Here is a 24505-nt window from a genome sequence, read left to right on the forward strand (position 1 = left end):
TTTAACATCTCTCTGATCTGTTATCTTCATGTCAACCTAACTCCACAAAGTTCCCAGAACAGATGATTCTGCTACAGCTGTTGTCTAGAACAGTTTCTCCATTTCATACTCTCTCCTACTAATACTGTAACATTTAGAATGTGATCTACTGTGGTCTATGTTTAGGCTCATTCCCTAGCCATTCTTTGCCTTTCACTATCAATAAAATAAATTTTTACAGGGGTCGAAGAAGTAGTATACTTGGTGGTGCATTTGCTTTGCATGTGGCTGACTGGGTTCGATCTCCAGCATCCCACCTGGTCCCTAGAACACTACCAAGAGTAATTCCTGAGTGCAGAGCCAGGAGTATGCCCTGAATATTGCCAAGTATAGTTCCAAAACAAAACAAAATTTTTAATAAAAATCAAATAAATTTTACAGTGTCTTGTGTTAAGTAAATACCACCTACAAAGTTTTAACTCAACTGCCAATTTCAACAGGAAATAGGTTTCATCAAAGCAGCACCAACAGCATCTATTGGGCACATGAATGAAGTACAACCGTCTGCACAGAATGTTGTCACACCCATTCGTATTTATAGATGCGGCCACTCAACTACGATTTAGAACAGAGATTCAAAGTTCTTATCTTCCTAGTAGTTTCTGTTCCTAACCACTGGACAGTACTCACTACAAGGCTTATGAGCCTTGTAGGCATAGGCACATGACCTACTGACACTGGTTCCAACCGATGGTGATAAAGTGAAGTTAACAAGAAATACCTATGTACAATTCTCAGAGCCATTCTACCCACAACACTGCTTCCACGTCAGGTCTTTAGGAATGACGCATCAGCAGCTTCACAACCCCTTTCTTTCAGAACCCCTTTCTTTCATCTGAAAGATGGATGGCCTGACATAGTTCACAAGTCCCAGCAAACTAGAGTCCTCCAAATGAAGGGCAGCAATTAAGTTCTGTACTAAGAAATGACTTCAGTGTGTCTTGGTGGGGGAGAAATGGAGGATGGTAAAGAACACGGTGTGCTGGTAAATTTTCAGTATCTTTTCAAACTTTATTTCAATTACATGCATAGATACTTATGTGTGCATGCAGAGAGGTGATGAGTTACTTTGATTTCTTTATATATATAGTCAGGCAAAAGAAAAATTTAGAAAACACTACTTTCCTCCTCTAACATTGGTCTTCCTTAGCGAAGCATTTTGGCTACAAATGTCTTTTTTGTTGTTTTTCAGCCACACCTGGTGACGCTCAGGGGTTACTCCTGGCTATTTGCTCAGAAATCACTCCTGGCTTGGGGAACCATATGGGATGCCAGGGAATCAAACCGCAGTCCATCCTAGGTCAGCTGCTTTGCAAGGCAAACACCCTACCGCTGAGCCCCCGCTCCGGCCCCAGCTACAAATGTTTTTAAAGCACATCATTTTCTTGCCTTTTCAGAAACACACTTCTCATCTTGATGACTATTCATGCACTTGCTTCCAGCACACAGTTCTGGATTGGCAGAGCTTTTGTTCAGGTGAAAGGTGTCCTTGGTGGGGCCATTTTTATACTGGGTCTGCTTTTGGGACAAGTGAGTCTGAGCTCTGCTAATGGCTGTCTCCTTCCTTTTTTGGTTTCTGCATATACCTTGCCAGCAACAGTTTCATTCCCTCAAAACAGAGCTTAAGAAGCACACACTCTAGCTCAAATGCTTTGTTAGTAACAAATAGGCCTGCGTGGGTGCTGACAAAGCTCACCTCTTAGTAAAATATAAGGAGAAGCCTTTATGAAATCTTATTTTAAGCTATTTTATTTTACTTTCTAACTTAAAGCCATATGTGCTCCTTAGATTTTTTTTTTTTATGTTACAAAAGCAAAAAATCTCAATATTCCTACCACTGGAAACAACTACTACTAATAAGTGACTTGCAGCTTTTCAGAACAGTTTGCTCCTCTCAAATTACTTATAGATATGTGGCCATGCTGTACACATTTTTCTGCAACATGCTTTGCTTGCATTTAATTAAAATGCAGGCTGGGTAACTTTCCAAGTCAGATACAAGTCTTTCTAATGGCTACACAGAATTCTATTTGTGGATTTCCAAAACTTGTACTTTGAATTTCCTACTGCCTGACATTTTTGTTGTTTCTTGTTTTGTTTTGTTTTGTTTGGGGGCCATACCCAACAGTGCTCAAGGCTTATAACCCGAGCTCTGTGCTTAGGAATCATTCCTGGAGGGGCTACAGGGACCATATACAGTTCTGAGGGTTAAACCCAGGTTGGCCTAATGCAAGGAAAACTCCCTATCCCCACGCTTCTATAGCTCCAGTCCCATTTCAGTTTCTGATTATTGAGTACTTCCCCACAATGACATGGATGAGTGTCCTAATTAGTATCCTATTAGTCCACTAATTAGTAATTAGTATCCTCTGAGTATTCTATTAGTACACTAATAAGGTGTACTTTGGGGCTTAACTTAAAGAAAGTTCTTCTGTTTTTGCTGGGTTAAAGAATAATTGCATTTACCATGTGTTTTCCCAAAAAGTTCCTTTTCTCCACATTCTCTCTCATCAATACCAACATTCCCTACCCCTACTTTTTATTTAAGCATTGTAATTTACGATGTTTAACAATGTTAACAATACAGTTCCAGGCATTCCCTATTCAACACCACACCCAAAATCAGTATTCATCCACCCATGTCGCACCATGTCTCTCTATTTCCCACCCCTACCTTTTGGGCAAACTCAATTCTCTGAACATCAACACCATCTTTTTTTTTTTAATTAAACAACACAATTACAAGGTTGTGCATAATAGTTTTTTTCACAGATGAAGTTGTTCATGATTGAGTTACAGTCATACAATGTATAACAAACTTCACCAGTGTCCATTTCACACCATTAATGTCACAGTTTCCTTCTCACCCTCTCTGATACCCTCTTCCCTCCCACCCAACCTCTACCACTTGCCTCTGGGGTCTTGGTCTCTGTCTGTCTCACTCACTCACTCACTCGCGCGTGCGCGCAAATACACACACACACACACACACACACACACACTCCTCCCCTTCTTTTCGTTTGTGACACTGTGGTTTGTACCAGTGCAAATGAAGGAGTGCCACGAATGTCCTTTTCATATTAGATCTTTTCTATTCTAACTGCACTTTGTGGCAAGCTATCTACCCTGGAATGGTCCTCCTTATTTTCAAATCTATTCTTTCTGTATATTATTCCCACACTGTCTTTTATTTTCCTTATATCCCAGTGAAGGTAAAATTATTCTATGTTTATCCCTCGCCCTCTGACTCATTTCACTCAGCATAATACTCTCCACGTCCATCCTGTCCATACAGATATAAGCAAAATTCATGACTTAATTTTTTTCCTAATGACCGCATAATATTCCATTGTGCAGATATATTAGTTTCTTTTGCCACTCATCTCTTGTCAGGCACCTGGGGTGCTTTCAGTTTTTGGCTATTGTAAATAGTGTTGCAATGAACATAGGAGGTATTTTTGTATTGTCAACACCATCCTTAATCCTTTTTGGGATCCTGGACATTCTGATAAGAACTGCCCAAACCTTACCTCAAAGGGTTATCTCTGTTCCTTTAATTTGCATTTCCTGGATGTACAGAGAAATTGTATGTCATGTCAAATGAATTTTGACTGCTTCTCTATTGTTGGTGAACTACATGTTTACTTACTTACTTACTTACTTACTGTTCTTTATTTAAAATACTTCCTTATTTATACAGCTCTAGCTTTTCCAGAAGCAGAACCTTGATAGTGAATAGTGATAGTAGCAAGAGAAATCTCTACCCCATTTGGAATTCTACCAAATCTATTGAATTTGAAGACAGCACCATTCAGAGCCCCTTCTTTTCCTTCTACCATTTCTCTTCTCCCTATGAGATGGCATGGGAATTGAGAGTGAAAAAAAAAAGAAGAGTGAAAGAGTGAAAAGAAAAAGTGAAGTGAGGCAAGCCCATGGGTAGCAGCATCAGTCCACCAAAAAATCATGTCCCAAGAATCTCTACACCAGAGCACCAAATTCAAAATGGGAACTAGCAGCTCACGAAAAAGCATGTTGATCCTTGGATACACTGGAAGAAGTTGGTCATGGAGGTTCTTCAGATTCAAGCTAGGGAACCTCTGATTTTTTTCAAAATACCTGATAATATGTCAAGCCTTTATTGTTCCTCTCACTAGAGTTCTGAATAAGATCCCCAATAGACTCCAGCTGATGGAGAAATAAAAGCTGGAATATTTATTATAAAAAAAAAGCTTTCAACAATACACATGCACTATGAGAATTTGTAGACATTGGCTCATGTCAGTTCTTTTTCAAGATGTAAAGATCCATGATGGAACAGAAAAAAAATTTTTGCAGCTGTCATCTGGCCTATATATCCTAAGCTTCATTTGAAAACTGGAATTTTGACAAAGATCTTCCTTCTCACAAGAACTTCCTAGTGAGGAATTAACACACACAAAAACAGGGAAAATGCATCATGTGCACCCTGAATATTCCTGCAACTCTGACAGCAGGTTCCAAATGGCCCACTACATGTGTCCTCACCATTGATGGGTATACCTCTCCCCCTCATGTGGAACCATAATGCTGAGGAAGGTCTTGGATGACCTGGCCTTGACCAGGGACAATGCATCACCACACTCTTGCGTGTATACTGCAAGTCTTGGATTGCCATAATTACAGAGAAACAAAATGGTCTCTTTCCTACTCAACTCTGTGGGCTCTGTTTCCACTGGCTCACCTGACCAAGGGCAATAGTGAGTCTCCTCATATGGCATTGTCATCAGCACATCTAATAGGAAGTATTATACACTGAAACACTGAAATACTGGCAAGAAGTAACTAACACCTGCTGCTCAGATGTAGGTGAGCAAAGCCAATTGAGAGGAGGTCCAGGAGTGGATCAGCCAGACTGAGCTGGGTGACTTTGTGAGATGAGCAGCTATAATGGGCTGGCTGAACTTTAAAGCTTTCAGAATGCCTTTACCAACATCAAGAATATGTTAGGGCTGTGGAAGGAAGGTAAATTATGCAAGAAAATGAGATTATATTCATTATAAAGATAACGACGGGAAAGGATGTGCTCTGATGGGTTATTCAAGCCTAGTGTTGCACAGCTGGTAGGCAGAACCAAACCCTAAACCATAGTCCTGCTGCCTGCCCTCTTGTCTGAACCAGAGGCAGGCTAAGGCCAAACTATCAGGTCTAAAGAGCTCATCTCTGAAGACCAAGTGAACGTAAATGAAAACAGGGTTGGTGCCATAGCAATAGCACAGCTGGTAGGTCATTGCCTTGTAAGTGGCTGACTGGGTTTGATCCCGGCATTTCATATGGCCCTCTGAGCTTGCCAGGAGTAATTTCTAAGTATAAAAACCAAAACCAAAAAAAAAAAAAAATGTCAACAGGGTTCTCACAGCAATGCTGGATGACAGGCTACAAATAGAATGATGTCTCTAGCCCCTTTATATAGGACACAGCAGGTGGTAAGAAAGAATGGTGCTACCACGCAGGGTTGTGCCACATGCAGGGCTATGCCACCATCAGGGCTGTGTCATGTGCAGGACTGTGCTGTCACACAGGACTGTGTCACAATGCAGGGTTGGGTGGCACTTCTGATTAACATCTTCACAGGGAAGATATGGTGCAGGGAACCTCAATAACATTTGCAAGATTTGGCACTTCCTCCTCCCTGACATCGAAGCCTATGAGTAAATCCTGTCACTGACCTTACTTTCCAAACAGAATACAAAGGGAAAGTTGAACATGCTATCCCACAGTGAATCAGTGGTAAGTGGCAGAGCAGAGATTCAAATCAATATCTACTCTAGAAGCTCTAGTCTTCACAAGGGAGGCTTCAAACTGCCATTTTGAAGACATTTCCTAGCTTCAGGATCTCCATTAGGCAAAATGACTACAGGAACATGATCTGACACCATATGACTTTAATGCAGCTAATTATACCAATGTTCACTGTGGTGAGACACTTGAGAAAAACAACACAGCACCATCAGTTCCTCAGTGTCTTAGTAGCTGTGACAGCCTTTTATATAGAAAATACAAACCATCAGAGAAGTGGCTCCATAAAGTCATCCCGAACACTGAGCACATCCACCAAGAAGAGCAGAGGTGAGGAAAAGGTCATGAATATCTCACCTGAGTAAACCGCTAATTCCGAGGTATTCAGGGTTTTGTTTTGTCTGGTTGGTTGTTTTTTTTTTTGTTTGTTTGTTGTTTTTTTTTTGGAAGGGGGAATGTCACACCCGGCAGTGCTCAGGGGTTACTCCTGGCTCTGTGCTTAGAAATCACCGTTGGCAGGCTCAGGGGAACATATGGGATTCTGGGAATAAAGTCACCATCCGTCCTGAGTTGGCTGTGTGCAAGGCAAACACTCTACTGTTGTGCTATCTCTCCAGCCCTCTTTTTTTTAAAAACATGAACACACAATAAAACGAGCATACAGCTGCAGCCACAACAAGTACCTAAGGTCCCTGGGTAAAAATGGTGGCATCACACCTATCACAGATCAGAGTCAGCTACTGGGTTTGCATTAAATTCCTGCAATCTTAATCACCTTGTGCTTTGTTTTACACCTCTGGTCAGTGAGGAAGATGCTGACATTCTAGGTCTGTGCAGATCAAATAAATTGCTATTGAATGAAGGTTGCACACAGCTCATGCTCAGTGAGCCTCAGATCATATTGCTGCTATGAGTTCTGTGCTTCTGGAACTGGGTATGGCATTGTCCTCTGACACAGGGGCAGAGGCTTTGGTCTTCAGAAGGACTAGAGGGAAATCCCTCAGCAAGCAGGAGTCCAGACCTAGGTGTCAAATGTTGCATGAATGGCTCTTACCAACTACACCAGATAACTATACCCTTCCTTTGGCAAATCTACAAAACCTACTTCAAAACTTGACTAGAAAATTAAAATGATCATTTTTACAGGCACTCTAAAAATTTCCACAGAAGTTCATTTTAAAGGGGAAAAAATCTTCAGAAGTCAGAGATCCTATCCTTTACTTGCTCTAAAGAGACCTCAATATTTTCTTAAGCTTCTCTGCCTTCTACTACCTGTCCCCAGTTTGGGATTCTTAGTTTATTACCTCCTTCAGCAACTGGTTTACCCCCTGTGTACTTAGACCCAGAAGTTAGACAGGAAACCCCATGATTCCCTTTCAAAGGTATGAAAACATACTAGAGCTCCAGAAGAAGTTACACACACACACACACACACACACACACACACACACACACACACACTGGCACACACAAATGAGTTCCCCTAATCTGGCAATAGAAGCTTCGTTCTCCATACTGTTTCTAAGTTTAATTCACAAAATGGGGTATCATATTCACATTCTACTTCTCCTGCTTTGGTTCTCTCTGGTTCTTAATCCACACAGTCCAGTGCCTCTCTGAAGACAGCATAAGTGCCAACACACTCAGAAAGCACCTGGTCCTGAGGGCTGGCAATACCAGCCTCTGCCTCTTACTCCAGGGTAAGACAAGATTTGGTACAATGGTCAATGCCCTGATAAAGACACTGGGCACTGGGCAGGATAGTGACAAAGACTAAGGCAAACTCTAGAGGAGAGATTTACTCAAGCATAAATAGAAGCTAACAAAGAAAAGGTAAGTTAGAAAGATATATAAATCTATTCTATAGTTAGTGTGAATCCCTGTTTCTCTCTCTCTTTTCTCCTGTCTCCACCCTCCCCACCCACAAACACACACACACACACACACACACACACACACACACACACACACACACACACACATTATCAGGTGAGGTGATTCCAGGACCTTTACTTGGAATACAATGCCACATGTATAAAGCCGAGCCTTCATGAAAAAGACAGAACTGTAGTGATGAATTTTCTTCTTTACAGAGCAAATGCCCCATTTAATGATTACACTCTGCATGACTACAGGAGATGATTTCAGAGATGCCATGAACATTTGCATTCATTTCTGAGGGAAATTTATAATCTCCAAAAGATACGAGTTTAAAGAAAAGGGGTGGATACTGTCTTTTACAGGCTGCAATAATTAATCCTATCATGCTTACTTGGATAACCCAGAGATTTCCAGAGCCCAAAGGGGTGGGAGGAAAATAGGCACTTCAGGAAAAGCACACTGTTTATGTGAAAAACTGTTGACTAGCCTTGTAAAAGAGTAGACTAAGGAGGGGCCAGAAAGATAGTAGAGAGAGTAAGGCAATTTCGTTGCATGCAACTGCACCCAGAGTTTGATCCCTGAGGAATGCCAAAAGTGACCCCTGAGCACAGAGCACAGAGTAGCCCCTGAACATTGCTGTGTGTGGTCCCAACCCTTTTTCCCCTTGTCCCCCCAAAAAAAAAATTCGACTAAAGAGAGAACAACCAGTCAACCTGGAATGGACAAGAAGTTCATGGATTTTCCTTCTGAGATGAGTCTAAACTAGGTTGAGGAGAGTCGGTAGATATAAAAGGAAAAGGTATAAAACTAACCCAGACAGCATATCACCTCCACCATACCAGCCTCCTGTCACTGCAAAGCAACCAGAATCCTCTGAGATGAATGCCAAGGCCTATTACTAAGCAATCTGAAAGCAGGCTACCAGTCTTCTCACCCCCACATTACAGGGAAGTCTGGACTGGTTCGCTAAGAAAGGGCTGGAGTTAAAGTATAGTGGGTAAGCACTTGCCTTGCAATGTGGACAACCCAGGCTCTAACCCTGAGCCCCACCAGGTGTAGTCAGTGTCCTCTCCAAAAAAATCTTAAGGAAACAAAAAACAAGTCCGCCTATACACCAAAAGTCAACAAAATCTTCCATCAAACAAGATGTAGGACTAGAGAATCTACAGTAAAGTAGAAAACCCAAAATATACTCTCTTGATCTGAAAGCAGAAGATAATAGGCCCTGGATGCAAGATGGTCCAACATGGTCACCCCTAGTATCCCTCAGCACTCAATGTACCAGAATCTCAACCATGCCTGTTGTCTCTTAGCTAGCTAAGTTTCTGTGTACCAGCTTTAAACTTACTCTTTTCATATATTTCCTTCTGTCCTGTATTTCATGTGAACTTAAATTCAAGACATATGCAGCAATAAGCCAACAAAGTCTCTTTGTTCTTCATTAGAATAGTGTAGAAATGGAACTCTTGAACAACACCATTGATTATTCCTGGAAAAACGCATCTCTGATGCTCTTACAGGAACTGTGTATCAATAAAACACGAGATGTTACAGGGATGGGGAAGGGAGGAGAACTTCTTCACCTATATTTCACTATATGCCAAGTAACCACTATAAGTTTATAGGTGGCAATCCATATAATCATTAGCGTTTGTTATATTCCTTGGAATAACCAGAGTATGCAAAGTGCAATAAAAGAAAGAAATTCTATTTTATCATGGATCATCACCAGGAAACTAGTGCTATAAACCTAAGAAAATAACTGAGAATCTTTTCTGTATTTGCTATTCCAAACGAAGAAGTTTATTTCTTTGTTCATAAAAGTATCTATTTTTCTGCTTTACCACACTCTGCCCATGAATTTGAGAGCACATAAAATTATATTAACTAGTCAAAAACAAAGTGGCAGATACCCAAAGTTAGTATGCTATATCCCTTCATAATCACACAGAGAAAATAACTAGAAAAGAGCTGTTTCTGTAAATAAAATCAAATAAAATATTTAAGCATCCTTAAGATCATTCCTTAACAAGGCCCATAAAAGGAGGCTGACAGTTCTAATTTGGTATGTTTCATGCTGACCAAACAAAACATATCTCTTCTTGCGATGAGTGATTCCAGAAATGATTCACCCCCTAGATTTTGGAACCTGGAGTGAGGACAGTTAAAAGGCACTAAGACACTATCATGAAAGTACTAATTTAAATTACCACAATCTACATACTTACCTAATTACTACAGCCACTTACATTGGAAAGTGGGAGCTCCAGGAAATCCCTCAACAGACCAACAGCACCCTGAAATGATGAAAAGCACCAGGATACAACTGCAGAGGAAGCCAGAAGACAATGACTTCTAGAAAATGAACTTGTGGACAAGAGAAAGTCTTGTTCCATCATACTCTGCATCTTACCAAATATATTCTCAATGAAAAACATAAAATCCATAAGAAAAAAACTCACCCAGATTTAATTTAGTCATTACTTACTGGTCAAATTTTGAAAAAAAAATCTTAAAAAAATAACTTTTGAAGTTCATATATATCTCTTGTAAAACAGATTTGATCATCTGGTTTATTTCTTCATGCTTAAAAACCTATCATATGGGGTCAAGAGATAGTATAGCAGATATGGTGCTTGTCTTGTATGTGGCTCACTACATGTGGGCCCAGAACCATATAATTTCCTGAGTTCTACCTGGAGTACTCCCTGAGCCCCAAACCAGAAGTAAGCCACAAGTACTGTTGGATGTGGCCAAACAAAAAAAGAAAAATACATTATAGGACACAGGATAACTTTTTGCAGGTACTACATAGATTTCAGAAAGAAAACTTAAGAGTTCCTGTGCTAAGTGAAGCTGAATGCTTGGTCATTATGTGGATGGGAATTTCTTGATGGCTGTGATCCACAAAGCACTGTCTGGCAACTTTGACAGATGAGTTTATAACTTGTGGCATGAGGTGACTTGGTTATTAAAAGTCTGCTTGTTCTGACATCTCTCACCTGGACAAAATTACAACTCCATCAACCAAATAACTCCATTTTCTGTCTGACACAAATAAAGGACAAATGCAGGTTGAACATGAGGGAAGGGTCTTTTTTTAATTTTTCTCTTTGTGTGCAGTTTTGCTGGTAGTAAACAGCCTAAGCAGCTGCTCCATGGTACGTGTGCCTAGCTCAGAAGAATTAAGCACTCTAAGAAACCAGAAAGAAAAAGGAGGTCTTCATACTTTGTGTGTGGGAAGAGAAACAACAGCAGCACAAGGCACTTACATTTCCCCACCTCAAAGCATCTCTCAGGTGGAAAAATCCCTGTGTGTCTACAGGCTTCTCCCAGGGGCTGACATAGATGATATTAAACACATTCCCTTCTCTTTAGCTCTGTACTAAAGCCACCAGAGCTCATCCTGCAAGAAAAGCAAGGGGTAGATCTGTGACCTAATATCCCTCCAATGACAAATTTTTGCCAGACCCGAAGGCCCATCCTAACTCACAGTTCACAGGTGTCTCCCCACATAGGGAGCCTAACTGTAAAATCACCCCACACATCATACTTCCAACTCTGAGTGAATGAGTCTGAAGAAGGATAATACACAAATTATTAATCCATGCCAGTCAGGAGAGAATCACAGAGTCGGGTTGGCTTCTTACCTCGTGGTCTCTCTCTACATGCCAAGCCAAAACTAAAACCTCTCTTTATTTTACCAGTACAAATTTAGTTGGGAGGGGGAAGGTTGAGTGAGAGACAAAAGTACCTATCCAGTTGAATTTTTACAAGTCAACGGGCTTGGTGAAAAGAAAGAGGATGGGGGAATGCCTTTGATTTGAGTAAAAGCAGGGTGTAAACTAACAATTCACCATTTTCTGTTCAAAGAATTGAGAAGGGCTACCAAAGCCTTGTTCTATTCTCTGCAAGTCAATAAACCCAGAGCTAACTTTGCTGTTAATTTGCATTGGCAGTATAAAAGTTACGGGGGAAAAAAAGAAAAAATTTTCTTTAGCAGTAAGGTGGTGAGGAAATTTTCCAATTCCTAGGAATCACTACTGGTAAGAGTAGATTTGGCTTTAAAAGCATCATAGATTAGCTTGTGCATACATCATTTTCAAAACAATCAGCTTCTTCCATATCCTTTTCTTATACATATCACAAATTTTTTCAGATTTCTGTGAACATAAACATAAGAACCTTTCTGCAGATATACTTAATTTGAAAATTCTTAAACATTCTTATACCAAACAACTCTGATACAATATATAGCATCAAGTTTTTTTCCATAAACTTCTCTAAACAAAATATAAGAACATTTATGCAGGTATATATACACTTTGAAAATAAGTTTGTAAAAATTCTTATAATGAGTACAGTAGTAAAAGTCTATAGTATCCAAGTTCCTTTTCCATAGACTTCTGTGAACAAAGACATTAGAACATTTTTGCAGATATAATTTGAGAATAAATTGCTAAATAATATACACAATCAAGCATCACAGAAATTGAAAAACATTCTCTATGATAGCTGAGAACATTAAAAATCTAACAATATTATGCATTTCACAGTTTAACCAGCAATATAATGACCAATGCAAATAGGGTCAAGAGATTAATCTAGAGGAGAGTTGCCCTAGGTTCTGAAAGCAGCTTCTCCTCAGTTGGGTTTCATCTGGGCTTGGATTCTCCATCTCCACCTTCTGTGATGGGTTGCTGAGGTTGCCTGGGACAGAAAGGCCTTGGCAAATAGACCAAAATCTTGGTGGGGGGCCAGCTTCATCTCCCTGCTGTTGATCTACCTCCACTGGGTTTTTCTCTTTGGCTTCTACCCCTTCAATGACCTTGAGAAGCTGCTACAGGTTGGGGGGCCAAGGTCCTTGTACAAAGCATCCTTAGTAGAAAAAAAGCAGTGGGCATTGGCCATTAGATAGAGAACTCAACATCACTGGGAAAGCACCCTTCCTCTCTTGAGTCAAGTGCATGAAAAAATCTCTAGGGAGCCTGGCACATACAGTCCAGAGCAAGAAATGCTGGTAGATGGACAAGAACAATATGAAGCTGTTCGGGGGGGGGGGGGGCATGTGTTCTAATGTTCCAGGGAAAGCTCGACACATTCAGTCCAGCTCAACTGGGCTATCATGGTGATTATTCATCAGAGGGTCAAGTCACTCATCATTGTTGGGGTCTTGGGTTCTGGGGTCACTGTTCAGGTGCCAGATGTAAAATCACCCCACACACCTATTTCCAACTCTGGATGAATGAGTCTGAAGCAGGGTAGTGCACAAATAAATAACCCAAGCCAGTCAGAAGAGAATCATAGAGATGTGTTGGTTTCTCACCTCGTGCTCTTTCTCCCCACACCAAGTCAAAACCCAAACCTCTCTTTATTCTACCAATACAAATTCCACTGGAAGGGGGAAGGTAGAGTAAGAGAAAAAACTACCTAGACAAGTGAATATTTACAATTCAAAGGGTTTGGTGAAAAGAAAGGAAGCTGGGGGGATGTCTTTGATTTGGGTAAATTTGGGTTGTAAAGTAACACCTAAGGGATGCTATGTCACCACTAGACTTGTCCTGACTTGTCCTGGAGAAGGAAGTTAGCCCAGCACGCAGCTGAATCATTCACCCCACACAGAGTAAAGCTCAGGACATCAAAGTTTCTGATAATTTCAAAACGACTTTAAATCATATTTGGAAATAGAGCATTTCATCCAAGTTCCAAACAGGAACATAGGCTTTCTTTGTTCTATTATCACTGTTTAAACAGTAGAAAAGGGACAGAGAGATGCAATGTATAAGGTACTTGCCATATATGAGGTCAAACCAGGTTTAATTCTCAGCTCTACATCTAGTCCACTGAGCACTGCCAAGAGTAATCTCTGAGCAGAGATCCAAGAGAAAGTGAAAAAGTACCACTATGTGTGGCCAAAACAATAATAAATAAATAATAGTAGAAGAAAAATCAATTATGGTCAAAACCTGAGACACCGAATTAGTATACCGTCAGGTTAAGATTTCAGAATGACTGAAAGATCAAGTTTCAATAAGACTTTAAGAATTATTTAGGGCCCGGAGAGATAGCACAGCGGAGTTTGCCTTGCAAGCAGCCAATCCAGGACCAAAGGTGGTTGGTTCGAATCCCGGTGTCCCATATGGTCCCCCGTGCCTGCCAGGAGCTATTTCTGAGCAGACAGCCAGGAGTCACCCCTGAGCACCGCCGGGTGTGGCCCAAAAACCAAAAAAAAAAAAAAAAGAATTATTTAGAACTTACATATTTCTTCTGTAAAGTCAAATCAAACAAATAGAACTTTGAAAAATACAGTCTTTGAAACTATTCTTTTGGATACTGGTGTTCCCAGCTTCTGTGGGAAACACCCACTGGTTTATAATAAGATTGACAGAAACTCACCTGAAACCTTAGTATTTAATGGAAACTTGAGTTAAAATCTTAGAAAGAATATTGTTTGCATTTTATGCCCTGCATGATCAGATTTTTGTATTTGTATCTTTCTGGTATAAGCACATTTATTTTTTGTTCATCACCTCCTTTATAATAGTTTATTTTAACAGTATTTAAGCTCATATGGAGAAACCATTTTACAATGGAGACTTTAAACCAATTTGAAAAAGGAAAACACCTCTTTGTTGTTTCAATATTATCTCATAGTTTTCTCTTCCTATACAAAACAGGAATTCTAAGATAATATTCTGAGTTTCTCTTCAGAGTTAATAAGATAACTTTTGTAGTCAGCCAGACTTTACCGAACATTACCCAAGTAATGTTGGGTTACTGTTTTAAATTCTTTATACTTAAGGACATCTAAGTTGGGCAAAACAAAGACGCACTAACACAGGTCTTATAAAATCAGATAAAAACTCAATGATTTACACAATCATTGAGAACTCTCTGTTGTATTAACAAGAGAAATCAATCAGAATCTCTGAAAATTTCAAATGTGCTTTCTTAATCCTTTCTGCATAATGTTAAGGATAACCTTGAACTTACTCTTTAACATTTATCTCAGCCAAATTTGACTTCTATCAATTGAACTTAAAAAAAAAAAAGTAAAAAAGTGGTGCATGCAGATATATTTCCTCTAGCTAAAATACCTCAAATTTTTGGTGGACCCTCAAATTTTTGTTGCTCTTCTTTTGCTCCCATGCCAATCTCAATACCACTATAATGCTCCCTTCATTTAATCTAATAGTAACCTTGACAGGTACACTCACTTTTTCAGGTATTCTGAATGTCATAGAAGAGCAATTTCTCCTTAAAGGTAGATTCAAGGGCATGGCCCATTGTCATGTATAGAAGATGCCATGAGCATTTTGATTGACACTAGATAACATCCAGCTCACCCTGGGCTCCTCCATACTGTGATGAGAGGGCAGTGAGTAAGGTGGTTTCAGTGATACTAACCCACCCATCCTGGATTTCTCCATAATAACTGTTAGCTTGAAGGCTAAATGTACACTAAGCCTAGTTACACTTTCATACCTTAGAGACTAAGGCTGGCTAATTTTAATACCTTCTTCTTTAAGAGAAATCTTCATCATCTATGTAGTATACTAATTTGGATGATAAACCTTGATAAACCACTTGGGTATTCCAAAAATATACAGGAGTTTCTATTATTTTGACCGTGGTTCCACAAGCCAGCAGGGATAATTAATCTATAGCTATGATACATAGTTCTTTAAGAGTTGGAGAACCTCTTCACCATCAAAAGGCAATGAAGACACATAACATTACCATGTTGTAGCTAATTACACCCTAAGCAGCATAAGGTGCTCCAATATGGAGATGCAACTGCATAGTGTGACAGCATATACTAGAGTCCTCTCTTATGTTTATGTATATCCATCTAGACCCTACTATCAAGATTCTGAAAATTTCCTTTACCAGGGTCCGAAATACATTGATGTGAATAGAAGATGAATGCTGCTGCCCTACATTCACTGTCAACCATTCTGAATACAGCAATGACATATGTTTATTAGTTCAACCACTGATTCAAGAAGAAACCAAATTATTCACAGAAGAAGCACAAAGCACACAAAAGAAATGGGTTCAAAGATAGGTCCCTTATGTACCTCTTAAAAGTGGTGCCATCAACTACCTGTGGGAACTGGGAATGAGTTCTACCTCAGCTTTGACCTTAACATGAATAGAATAGGACTTTATTAATTTTACTTATCTAAAGTACATCTTATTCCAGAAACAATTTAAGGCAGCTAACATGTATAACCTAGAATTTAGAGGGGTGAGAAATACTGGAAATAGTTTAAAAAGTTAAGTGCATCATTTGTAAAAGCATTTCCAACATTAGGTCCATGCCAGCAGCCAAACTAAACTAGATTTTCCAAGGAGGGATTGCCTCAGAGTATGCCACCAAGGCCATATTTCAGACAAGTTAAAGCCTTGGCTTGGCAATCAGCAGAACTCACCTTAGTGTGACATTCAGAGGAGAAAGACATATTATTATTTGATTCCCTTTTTAGAAAGGCATTCATCATTAAGTATGAAAGTGATGGGCCCGGAGAGATAGCACAGCGGCGTTTGCCTTGCAAGCAGCCAATCCAGGACCAAAGGTGGTTGGTTCGAATCCCGGTGTCCCATATGGTCCCCCGTGCCTGCCAGGAGCTATTTCTGAGCAGACAGCCAGGAGTAACCCCTGAGCACCACCGGGTGTGGCCCAAAAAAAAAACAACAACAAAAAAAAAAGTATGAAAGTGATGCTGTCCATCTAATTACCTGAGAGTTAGAAATGACATCAGAAATTCCCACAAAGTTCATCATTTACACCCAAGAAAGAGATTCAAACAAATATGACAAACCTGTGTATAGCATGAACCAATTACAAATATGTGTGAAGGTAAAGCAGAGTCCCTCTGACCCCAAATTTACTATTCCTTCACCAAAGAAGCAGATTCTAACCAAGGGAGCAAACTAAGAGGGAAAAAGAAAATAAGTTAGAACATAAATAGGAACAGAAAACAACCTAAATGTCCATGGACTGAAAATATATACACAATGGAATATTGTTCATATATATATATATATATATATATATATATATATATGTACACACACACACACATCCCCTGTGATGCTCAGGGTTTAATCCTGACTATGTGCTCAGAAATCGTTCCTACCTTGGGGAACCATATGGGACGCCAGGAATCGATCAGCATGGGCAAGGCAAATGCCCTTCTGCTTGCGCCACTACTCTAGCCCCTTGGCTATATTTTTAAAAAAGAAATAAAATCCTGTCATTTTAGACCATGGATGGATCTAAAGAATACATACTGAGTGAAAAAATCCAATAAATAAAAATAAAATACTATTTCACACATGTGTGGTACATAGAAAAAAATTATAAGCTAAGTATAACAACAATAAGATAAACAATTTTAGACTATAAGAATAACTTGCCTAGATCAAAGGGTGAAGTAAATCAGATAAAAAGGAATATTGCATGGGGAAGGATAGGATTGCAAATTTAGTGGTGAACTCAGTATGTAAATGCTTGCTGATTTTCAATGATGCACACCTGAAATTTAAAATACAACATTACTATTTTAAGAGGTGGCTTTATTTTCAAGATTAGCAATTTCACTAAGGACACAATGCATTTATTATATATATCATTCTAAATAGACTTGCTAACTAGACGATGTACAAATGTTGATAGAACTTACTCCAGTAAAGCTGGATCTATATTTTCAGTAACTCACACAAGTTCTAAATCACATGATTGATGTTCCACTAACTGACTTAACTTCTAAATTACAACATAATGACCACAGAAGTCGCTTTTTGTTCATTCAAGATGGAGATCAATCTGGAGCAATTTATAGAATCCTGGGGTCAGACTATTTTACTATGAATCTTAATTTCTCAACTGAAGAATTATTAAGTCTAGGGTCCAGAGTGATAGCATAGTAGGTAGGACATTTTCCTTGCACATGGCCGACCTGGTTTTGATCCCTGGCATCCCATATGATTCCCTAAGCCTGACAGGAATCATTTCTGAGTGCAAGCCAGGAGTAACCTTAAGCACTTTCAGATGTAACCCTCCCCGAACCCCCACCCCAAAAAAAGTCTACATGCATTTTCTGGTTTTTGCACAAACAGTCCCTTTTGGGGGCCATTGTGGAAAACAAAGAAAGTGGTATAGATGACCCCCTCAAAAGTAGACATAAATATGTTGCTTATCCAGCTCCTGCCTACTCCAGCTATTATTGTAGGCTGGCGCTGTCCTTGGTGCTGATGCTTCAGCTCGCAAAGAAACAGCGACTGGATGTGTTCTTGATGCTGTCCTTGGTGCTGAATATGCGGCACATTGTGAGCTCTTCTATGTGTGAAGCGCTGACCTTGGTGCTGAGGGTGCAGCCTGCACAGACTGGAAGTTCCTTCTTCCTGTTTTGATACTGTCCTTGGGTCTAAAAATACAGTTTGTTCTGACAGGGCCTCTGCCCAGAGTACCTTAGTCTGAAGAGAAAAAAAAAAAACCGAAGCATATACATAGGCAGGAGTGTCAGGCAGTGATATTGCTATTATGAAAGATAAAACTGAGCAAAATGACAAAGAGGCCCAGGTGGGGTAAAGCAGTAATTATTTTAGAGAATGGATAACGCCTCTCATAAGAGGTAAAACTGAGCCCCAGAGCCCAGGTTTTTTTAATGGACATGTCAGGTGATGGGTCCCTGCAGCATGGACTTAAGAAAAAACAGGTTAATGAGGAACTGAGGGATATAGGGAATGGGGGAGGGGTTGGGATTGCACCTGGCTATGCTCAGAGTTTACTCCTGATTCTGCATTCGTGGTTCACTGCTGGTGGGCTCAGAGAACTATATGGGATGTCAGGATTTGAATTTGGGTTGGCCACGTACAAGGTGAATGCCCTTCTGTATGCCCTATCCCCTGTGTGACTTTTACTATGGAACCTAGCATACTTGGTGTCTATCCCATTTCTACAAATATTCCTCTGTAGTGTCATCAGAGCAGCTATGAAACATTAATAAAAGTTTTATTTTTTTTGGTTTGTTTTTTTTTGTTTTTGGGGGGCCACACCTTGCGGCGCTCAGGGGTTACTCCTGGCTACCTGCTCAGAAATACTCCTGCCAGGCATGGGGGACCATATGGGACACCGGGATTTGAACCAACCACCTTAGGTCCTGGTTTGGCTGCTTGCAAGGCAAACACTGCTGTGCTATCTCTCCGGCCCCGAAACATTAATAAAAGTAATAGAAAGGGGCCGGAGAGATAGCATGGAGGTAAGGTGTTTGCCTTTCATGCAGGAGGTCATCGGTTCTAATCCCGGCGCCCCATATGGTCCGCCGTGCCTTCCAGGAGCAATTTCTGAGCCTGGAGCCAGGAATAACCCCTGAGCACTGCCAGGTGTGACCCAAAAAAACACAAAAGAAAAAAAAAAGTCTGTCTTTAAAAAAAAAAAAAAGTAATAGAGAAATCCTAACTTCCCAATGATCCTATGCCTATTTATGGGCAGAAAAGTACATTAGATTGGGCTGGTGACCATCAGGTCTAAACTTCTCAGAATCCCTATAGGGGGCACACCTAATATTATAGAATTCAACCATTTCAGTTGGGACAATGTTCCAAATTAGAATGTTCTTCAAAGTTTTCTTTTTCCTTATCTTTTACTGAAGTCAATGACACAGTGTAGGCCTAACTACCTCATGAACACAGTGCCCAATCTTGCTTGCTGAAAGATTGAGACTGAAATGTGAGTTTCTATACCAGGACTCTAGTTCCTGAGGACTGCTGAGTGTCCCTGAGAATGGAGCCCCAGAGAGTTTCTGGATAGTCTCCAGCAAATTGGTAATTGTGCAGCATTTCTGGACATGTCCTATAGTCAAAGTGGGATCATTGTTCAGGCTGTGTCTAGGAACACATTTACTGACACTACACATGCACCAATTTATAGGCGAAACCCAAAGAAAAGTCAAACAAACAAAACATATCACTAATTATCTTCATTTTTATTTCAAACTATATCTTTCACCTCTGTATACTTATAAGGCTTAAATGTGTTACAAAAAGATTCTCTGTCTAAAAAATAAAAAGAGAATAAAAAAGAAAAAGATTCTCTGTCTAAAAATAAAATCGGTATTATAGAAAGTACTTAGAAGAAGACCCATCACAGCTCCAAATGCAGGAGAGGATGCATAAATGGTTCCTCATGCACACTGGTAGAAATGTAAAGTATATAGCCACATTACCTAACAGTGTGGTGGTTTCTATTAAATAACTCACTTCAAGATCCTGCAACTGCATCCTGTGCTGTTTGCCATGAAGAATTAAAAACTATGTTCATGAAAAAAAATCTGTACACTAATGTACAAGAGCAACTCCAACCATAATATCACAGAAATGGGAGAAACCCAGAAGCCCTTCCATAGATATATGATTATACCCTTATATAAATATTTACCTCTTTACTCTGGAATACTTCTCAGCTATAAAGAGGTAAGAATTATCAACAACAAAAAATAGCAACTAGGATGATTTTCCAGGGAAGCTACTGAATGGAAAGAACCACCATCAATGATACTGGTATATTTTCTCTTATGGAAACCTGCTTGAGGTGAGGAGTTCACAACGTGGAATGCAGATTCAGCTGCTTAGAATTAAGGAAGGGGCAGAGAAATTACTATGGCTGTGAAAAAGTAGCATGAGGGATAATAAATAAGTAAGCTTGTTTCAGTGGCACAAACTACACATGTGCTCAAATGGCACAGAACTCAATGTGCACACAAATGCATAGTACATGGGTGAAACATTAATAAAGCTTGTGGGTTGTATCAATGTCAAAGGTATTGTGATGACACTGCACTACAGTTTTCCAATGTCATTGTGAGGAACAGGACCTCTCTATAACACTCTTACTGAGATTTGCAGTACCTCCAAGTAAAATGTTCAGAAGCATATGCAACAACATGATAGGGGACAAATGAATCCCATAAGTACCATGAATCAAGAACAGCAAATTCAGAATTAGAAATTCCAAGGTAAATTTTAAAAAGAAAATTTAATTTAATTAAAGAACAACAACTTCTTCAATTACTTCTAACATGACTTCCACTCATGGATGTGTGAACCAGGCTCAATGTTTCACTCCAATTTCTATTTCACTGCAATGTACAAAAACAGAGAGACTTCTGTGCACAATACATTGTAGGGTATAAGTGAATCTAGAGGGTGTTGAGGTTTGTCCCAATAGGGCAAGTCAGTGTACTTGCAGAAAATATTGACATTATCTGAGCATACTGACCTCTCTAAAGCAATTGCAGGTTCACACTGTCTTACTTTCTCTCTTGGTGATGATAAATCTCTTGCAAGATGTGTACAGATGTGTCAACATAGGCACACAAATGCTCCTAAACACACATACATACATGCACACATTTCACACTCAAACACCAAAATTTGCTTATCTATTTCAGAGAAAATACTAGAAAATGTTACTTCATTGTTAGAACCAATGAACTATCAATAATACTGTTAATTTGAGGAGATTTTCTCTATTCATGCAGGTAAAAAACAAAGCCAAATCCTTTCTCCTGGCTTCTGCTTCTCCCCATCTTGTAGGAACAGATCTGACTTTGCTAGTCAGAATATGCCTATAGGAACTAACTGCTGACTTGGAAACCTAGCAGTCATGGAAGAAACCCACTATCACCCAGCCCACAGAAAGCCTCTAGAATTTTGCACACCCTACTGACCCCCAGTGCCAACTCCTGTCACTGCAGCTGGCAATGGGTGCTGAGATTAGCAGCTTAGTCACAACTCCAAATATCATCTGCTAAGCACATCCTTCATCCCTCTCCCATTCCTCTAGTAAAAATTAATTACTCCCTTCTTGGGACCCACAGCACACACTTCATAATGATTTCAGTGTCAGGCATGTCTGCCCCATCTCTGGTTAGATGTTTACATCAAGTCTCTCCTGGGAGATCCTGACTCCATGAGGCTGGGTCCCCTGAACCATCACAACAGCATCCCTGGAGTCTGGCAGGTGTGTGCAGCAGGTGCTTAATAAAGATCTGTTGGAATCAATTTCATTAATTGGTAAAGATGACTAAGTCAGAATTGACTCCATGTTCTTTCTCTGATAATCGAAAGTACTTTTATATTAAGTAAAACAAAAAAAATCACTATTATTATTGCAAATACTCAGAGCAATGCTGTTTCTAAAGTGGTTCTAGAAGTCCATCTCATTGCATTTACCTAGGCTTCAACAATTATGTAGGTGGGCAGTGAGTGACCTGTGGAAGGTCATAACTAGGTTACCTCAATGAACAAAGCTAACCCTCCATCACAGCAAGGGGGCAGTGACTGGTAGAGGGAGCTAAAGAAAGGTGCTAGCATCCCTCTATCCCAGGGGTTCTCAAATAGTGGGCGCACCCCTCAGGTGGGCATGAGGCTCCATAAAGTGGAGTGCGTTTGACCTTGGCAAACACTGTCATAACAAGCTAAGCCCCATGTTTATGTCTCTGTATGTCTCTGGAGCTGAGCTGCTGTGTCCTGCTTCAAACCCCGCTTTCAAAAAGCTATGCATTGCAAGACGTGCTCATTGTAGCCATTAATCCAGACATCACCTCTGATTAAAAAGTCAGCTCAAATTATTTTATATATTTTTGTTTTGCAGGTTAAAGTTTTTTTTAAATAAAGATACTATTTACAGTCGCATGGCGGGAGGGGGAGCCAAAAATGTTTTCTTCTTCCTAGGGGGGCATGACAGAAAATAATTGAGAAGCACTGCTCTAACCTGAGGTGGCACCTGACACTGGAGAAATAAACACAAGGACAGAGACCTAGGGAAGGGCTCGAAGGTGTGGACAACATGCACACAGTGCATTCCATAGTCCATGGAAAAGACTGCAGAACTGCACCCGAGGTAAGAACTTATAAGGTGGCCAATTAAAATAATTTTTTTAAAGTTTAAAGCGATGTGGAACTGAAGCACTTCCCAGTATCCAGTTATATCACCCTGGCAAGATAAATGAGCAACAGTGACTTCAGGCAAAAAGAAACCAACATTTTTCACTGAGAGTACGGTGGACTTTCCATACATGTGTCAAAGCTACAGAACAACTGTGGCTAGAATTAAGAATGCAAATGAGTAATCTCTACCACCACTTTAGGAAAAGGTCGCTCTTCAGTGCATGTGGCTCTGCAAGAAACACGTGAACAGCTAGCATCGTCTAACCTGGAGGCATGTGCTGAATGCATGCAATATGCAGAACCCTACCATGCCATGCTGCCATGGGCTGTGTTGTCAAGGTGACAGAGCAGCTCCAGGGTGTGTGCGGTGCTTGATGAATCGTCAGGGGACTCATGGCTGCCTGGTTCCAATTCCTTCGGCATCCTCCACACGGCCGCATATGTCAGGACTTTGCTGTCTGAAGCTAAGCAACAGAGGAGAATGTCAACGGAGCGTAGGACACACCACATTCTACAGATAGTGCACACACATGCAGAGGCATGGCACATCTGCTCTTTAAAATATTTAAAACTTCAGAGAGAGAAAGAGAGAGAGACATGCCCAGAATCAGCAAGCAGAGCAGAGCCCAGCTCAGAATGTGACTGCTTAGATCTGCTTTCCCCTTGCTTGTTTTAAAACCATTATTCTGTTGCAGAAGAAAATTTTATTTTCTCAAAATCAATTACTTCCTCTTCTTCAATGATTCTTCAAAATGAGGAAATAAAAAGGGGTCGGGAATCACTAAAGATACCAAGGGGGGGGGGGCAAAGAGATAGCACAGCAGTGGGCCATTTGCCTTGAATGCTGCTGATTCAGGAAAGACACAGTTTGATTCCCAGCATCCCATGTGGTGCCCCAGTCTGCCAGGGGCAATTCCTGGGTGCAGAGCCAGGAGTGACACCTGAGTACCACTGCATGTGGCTCAAGAACCAATTAGTCAATCAATCAATCAATAAAGTATTTTTAAAAAAGATATCAAGAGGGCCGGAGAGATAGCATGGAGGTAAGGCATTTACCTTTCATGCAGAAGGTCATCAGTTCGAATCCCGGCATCCCATATGGTCCCCCGTGCATGCCAGGAGCAATTTCTGAGCGCGGAGCCAGGAAAAACCCCTGAGCACTGCCGGGTGTGACCCAAAAACCACACACACACAAAAAAAAAAAGATATCAAGAGATATTGGAAGGGAACTTGGTAACACTGGTGGTGGAAAGTTGACACAGAATTAGGATTGATGCTGGAACTAATGTATATCTAAAACTCAACTATAAATAACTTTGCAAATCATGATATTTAAAAAAAAACAATATGACAGCAAAAATGCAGCTCATGGGAGCCAGAGTGATAACACAGAGGTAAGGCATTTGCCTTGCATGCAGCTGACCTGGGACAGGCCCGGGTTTGACCCCGGGCAACCCATATGGTCCTCAGAGCCTGCCAGAGTGATTTTTAAGTGCAGATCAAGGAGTAACCCCTGAGTACCACTGGGTGTGACCCAAAAACCAAAAAAAAAAAAAAAAAGGCAGCTGATGGCATTAAATAAGTTTTCTCTCCTGACATTCTCTCCTGAGACTACCCGACACCAGCACCAAGCTCCATGCAGAACTCCATTTGGAAAAGGTGTCCTTTGACATCAGTAGACCCAAGTATACTGGAGGTGAGAAGTGAGAGAGTTTGAGGAATACAGGCTGAGGTCCACTGTATTATTTTCTGTAACCCGATACACCTAGCAGCAAGCAGTACAGGTCTATTAATGCCTTCTACTGTACCATGTAGCATAGTATCTGCTACTAACACAGGTATCATCACACAC

At 40.4% G+C, this 24505-nt stretch overlaps 1 protein-coding gene across 2 annotated transcripts in view; it reads right to left on the reverse strand.

Annotated features, from left to right (window-relative positions):
- Positions 1–24505, reverse strand: part of EIPR1 (EARP complex and GARP complex interacting protein 1) — a 184475-nt gene that overhangs the window by 30618 nt on the left and 129352 nt on the right. For both annotated transcript variants that reach the window (XM_049784868.1, XM_049784869.1), the window contains one exon: positions 22961–23117. In XM_049784868.1, coding sequence (XP_049640825.1) covers positions 22961–23117 — 157 coding nt within the window. The remainder of the gene's footprint in view (positions 1–22960; positions 23118–24505) is intronic.

Source organism: Suncus etruscus, chromosome 12, assembly GCF_024139225.1.
Source record: "Suncus etruscus isolate mSunEtr1 chromosome 12, mSunEtr1.pri.cur, whole genome shotgun sequence".
Classification (NCBI taxonomy): domain Eukaryota; kingdom Metazoa; phylum Chordata; class Mammalia; order Eulipotyphla; family Soricidae; genus Suncus; species Suncus etruscus.